Source organism: Nothoprocta perdicaria, unplaced genomic scaffold (genome assembly GCF_003342845.1).
Source record: "Nothoprocta perdicaria isolate Ctin4 unplaced genomic scaffold, notPer1 scaffold_1204, whole genome shotgun sequence".
NCBI classification, from domain to species: domain Eukaryota; kingdom Metazoa; phylum Chordata; class Aves; order Tinamiformes; family Tinamidae; genus Nothoprocta; species Nothoprocta perdicaria.
In genome coordinates this window covers 1-4708 of record NW_020454322.1, presented here as the reverse complement: position 1 = coordinate 4708, position 4708 = coordinate 1, and the positions used below count along the sequence as shown (strand labels likewise).

The window sequence follows — 4708 nt, the reverse complement described above, 5'->3', positions numbered from 1 at the left end:
TGGGGGCGGGGGGGGTCATGGGGGTCACCCCTCTGTCACCGCCCCCCCCCCCCACAATGGGGGCTGCCGTAATGCCCCGAGAAACGCGCAGGGAGATGCCTGCTGCCTGGAGCGGTAGGTGCTACCGTAATGCCCCGCGGGACGCGCAGCACTGCCGTATTGCCCCGAGAAACGCGCAGCAGGACCCTAGGGCCCCGGGAAGCGACCGCTGCTACCGTAATGCCCCTGAGAAATGCGCAGCACTACCGTAATGCCCCGCCAGAATGCGCAGCRTGACTGTAGTGCTCTCACACAAGGGGCTGCCCTACCGTAACTCTCCCACAGAACGCGCAGCCCTACCGTAATGCTCCCGTGCAGCGCAGGATGCTACCGTAATGCTCCCACACAATGCACAGTGTTACCGTAATTCTCCCCTGCAGCCCACTATTACCGTAATGCTCCCACCCAGGGCACAGCCCTACCGTAACCCTCCCAGCCAACGCGCAGCCCTACCGTAACCCTCCCACACAATGCGCAGCACTACCGTAACCCTCCCAGCACATGCGCAGCGCTACCGTAATGCTCCCACAAAACACGCAGCGCTACCGTAACCCTCCCACACAATGGGCAGCGCTACCGTAATGCTCCCACCCAACGCGCAGCTCTACCGTAATGCTCCCACACAACGCACAGTATTACCGTAATGCTCCCCCGCAGCTCCCTGTGTTACCGTAACCCTCCCACCCACCGCGCAGCGCCTTTTTCCCCACAGGGGCCCCCCAGCACCGGCGCCCCCATGGCGGCCAGAGCCCCCGCGGAGCTGCTGGGCGCCCTGCTCCTGCTGGCGGCCGCGGGTGAGTGACCGGGGTGGGGGGCGCTATGGGGCGCTATGGGGCGCTATGGGGCGCCGCTGACCCCCCGTTCTTGGGCAGGGCACGCGGCGGGCGACGCGACGCGCGTGGTGGGCGGCATGGACTGCGCCCCCCACTCGCAGCCCTGGCAGGCGGCCATCCTGGACATGTCCAAGCTCTACTGCGGCGGCGTCCTGGTGGCCGCGCAGTGGGTGGTGACGGCGGCGCACTGCACCATGCCCGGGTAAGGGGGGGCGCCCTCGGGTGCAGGTTGTGCGATTTGGGGGGTTTTGGGCGGGACCCATGGGTGCTGCGGGGCTGGGTGGCCTCGGTGGCCTCGGGTGTCTTGGCCGTATGGAGCCCCATGGTGCTCCATGGGGTGGGTCATGGTCTTGGTGTTGCGTGTGGCCCAGGTGTTCCTCGCGGGCTTGGTGTCACGCGTGTCCTTGGTGTGTCCATCCCATGGCCTTGGTGTCCCCCATGTCCATCCCATGGCCTTGGTGTCCCCCATGTCCTTGGTGTCCCATGTCCCCCATGTCCATCCCACGGTCTTGGGGTCACATCTCCACCTCTTGGGGGTCACGCCTGGCCGTGTCACACCCCACATCACGGCGCCCATCCCACGTGGGCACCATGATGCCACCATGATGTCACATGTCATCGTGACGTCACCATGACGTCCTCCTGACGTCACAAGCGCCCTTGGCCTCTCGCGCCCCACACGTGCTCCGTCCCCCATGGCCTCAGTGTCCCCCGTGYCCCCCCGTCCCAGGGTGACCAGCATCCGCCTGGGCAAGCACAGCCTCTTCGCCCGCGAAGGGGGCCAGCAGCTCAAGAGGGTCCTCAAGTCCTTCCCGCACCCGGACTACGACGCCACCACCAAGGACAACGACATCATGATGCTGAAGCTCGTCACGCCCGCGGCGCTCAGCGAGACCGTCCGGCCCGTGCCCGTGGCCACCTGCCCCCCGCCGCCCGGGGCCTCCTGCGTCACCTCAGGGTGGGGGGCCACCTCCTCCCCAGAAGGTACCCGGGGCTCTGCGGGTCCCTCTTGGCTGCGTGGGGCCGTAGCCAGATGCTTGAAGCTCTCCTGGGTGTCTAGGTCCCTCCTGGACCCCCTATGTCCTCTCTTGAATTTCTGGGTCCCTCCTGGTCCCTATGTCCTCTCCTGGACTTCTGGGTCTCTCCTGGGTCCCTATGTCCTCTCTTGGGTGTCTGGGTCCCTCCTGGACCCCTATGTCCTCTCTTGAATTTCTGGGTCCCTCCTGGTCCCTATGTCCTCTCCTGGACTTCTGGGTCTCTCCTGGGTCCCTATGTCCTCTCTTGGGTGTCTGGGTCCCTCCTGGACCCCTATGTCCTCTCTTGGGTGTCTGGGTCCCTCCTGGACCCCTATGTCCTCTCTTGGGTGTCTGGGTCCCTCAGGACCCCTATGTCCTCTCTTGGGTGTCTGGGCCCCTCCTGGACCCCTATGTCCTCTCTTGGATGTCTGGGTCCCTCCTGGACTCCCTATGTCCTCTCTTTGGTGTCTGGGCCCCTCCTGGACCCCTATGTCCTCTCTTGGGTGTCTGGGTCCCTCCTGGACTCCCTATGTCCTCTCTTTGGTGTCTGGGCCCCTCCTGGACCCCTATGTCCTCTCTTGGGTGTCTGGGTCCCTCAGGACACCCCAGCCCATTCCCAGACACGTGGGTCCCTCACGGACATCTGGACCCTCTCCCAAATGTCCCGGTCCCTCCACAGACCCTTTTTTGGGGCAGAAAATGCCCCTTTTGGGGGGAGTTTCCCCTTCGCCCCCCAGCAGAAGGTCCTTTTCCCCCCTGGGACACCCTTCCTTCCCCAGACGCGGCTGGAGGAACCATCTCCAGATGGAGGGAGGTGGCGCCGGGGGGCGCGGGGCCGCGGTGGCGCCCGGCGCCCGGGTCCATCGCTCTGGTTTCTCTCTCCTCCGGCGCCTCCCGTCCCAGTCACTTACCCGGACGTCTTGCAGTGCGTCGGCGTCACCCTCTTCTCCACGGCCGAGTGCCGGCGCCTCTACCCGGGCTACATCACCGAGAACATGCTGTGCGCCGGCAGCCTCCGCGGCGGGAGGGACTCCTGCCAGGTACGGCCGCGGCGGCCCCGGGCCACAGGGGGGCACGGCCCACCTCGACCGCGGGTCTGCGAAGCTCTACGGGCTTCTCCGTTGGCCTCGTCAACAAGGGTTGGCCATCGTGGCAAGGGTTGGCCAACATGGCAAGGGTTGGTCAACATGGCAAGGGTGGGTCAACATGACAAGGGTTGGCCAATGTGGTTCTTGTTGGCCAACGTGGTTCTTGTTGGCCAACGTGGCAAGGGTTGGCCAACATGGCTCCACCTTGGTCACCACAAGAGGGTCTATGGTCTTCTCCGTTGGCCTGTTCAACAAGGGTTGGTCAACATGGCAGGGGTTGGCCAACGTGGCAAGGGCTGGCCAACATGGTTTTTGTTGGCCAACATGGTTCTTGTTGGCCAACATGGCAAGGGTTGGCCAACATGGCAAGGATTGGCCAATATGGTCCCACCCTGGTGACCACAAGAGGGTCTACGGTCTTCTCCGTTGGCCTGTTCAACAAGGGTTGGTCAACATGGCAGGGGTCGGCCAACGTGGTTCTTGTGGAGCTGGACAACCCAAAGCAGGGGTTGGCCAACGGCAYGCGGGTTCTTCAACCTCATGAGGGTTGGCCAAGTCAAGACCAACTCCGGAGCGGTCGGCCAAGCCGGTGATGTTCAACAAGCCATTGCCCACCAGCCGCCCAATGGGAGCTGGCTGAGGCYGTGAGGTCACCCGCGAGCTACGTCATGGTTGGCCAGCTCAAGGTTGGGTGGGCGGCCCCATGGGAGCCCTTGGCCACCCCGGTCGTGGTTCAYGGATCCCATCAGCCTTGGTCAACGGAATGGAGGTGCCAACTCAACCGGAGGAGACCCCATCCCAAGGAGGTCTCCCAACCCAACGGGGTTGTCCAACCCGCCTTGCAYGGACCCAACGGGGGGATGACCCACCTGACGTCACCTCTCGCCCCACAGGGCGACTCGGGGGGCCCCCTGGTCTGCAACGGGACCCTGCAGGGCATCGTGTCCTGGGGCATGGAGAAGTGCGGGCAGCCCAGGAGACCCGGCGTCTACACCAAGGTCTGCAGGTTCGCCCAGTGGATCCAGGACATCATGAGGGACAACCCGTGAGGGCCCCGGCGCCGCGTCACCCGGCTAAGCCACCGAGGCGGGGGACAGGAGACATTAAAGCTTTGGTGACAAACAGGGGGAAATTGGGCTTTTATTTCGAGACCCCCCCCCGTTCCGTCCCCTTGTGGTCTCCTGAGGTCCACGGCTCCTTGGGAAGGTGCTGGGGGACACGGGGCGAGACCTCGACTCCATGGGAGCTGGGGGAGGGGCTCTAGCCAACGGTGGTCGCCCCACCCATTGGTCATTGAGATGGTCGGTCCTGTTGGAGATGTCCAGGTCCATGGGAAGGGCCACGGGGGGTGGCCAACCCAATGAAGGGAACCCAACTCAACCCAATGAAGGTCACCCAACCCAACCAGGGCCACCCAACCCAATGAAGGTCACCCAACCCAACCCACCCATGGTCTTCCAACCCAATGAAGGTCTCCCAACTCAACCCAATGAAGGTCACCCAACTCAACCCAACCAGGGTCACCCAACCCAACCAAGGTCCCCCCATCCAATGAGAGTCCCCCAAATCCAATCAAGGTCCCCCCCCCCAACCGAACCAAGGCCACCCAACCCAACAAGGGGCACCCAACTCAAGGCTGGTTGCCCACCCAACAGGCACCCATTCCATAGGAAACACTCAACCCAACGAAGGGTCATCCAACACAACGGAGGTTGACCAACCCAACAAGGGG

At 64.0% G+C, this 4708-nt stretch overlaps 1 protein-coding gene across 1 annotated transcript; it reads left to right on the top strand.

The window, feature by feature from the left end:
• Positions 1-775: 775 nt before the first annotated feature.
• Positions 776-4021, top strand: LOC112960162 (kallikrein-13-like; the record flags this gene model as incomplete). The annotated part of the gene is made up of 5 exons (XM_026054359.1): positions 776-833; positions 912-1074; positions 1603-1856; positions 2792-2928; positions 3870-4021. Coding segments are annotated over exons 1-5 (764 nt in total), but the record flags the coding sequence as incomplete, so codon positions are not given.
• Positions 4022-4708: the final 687 nt, after the last annotated feature.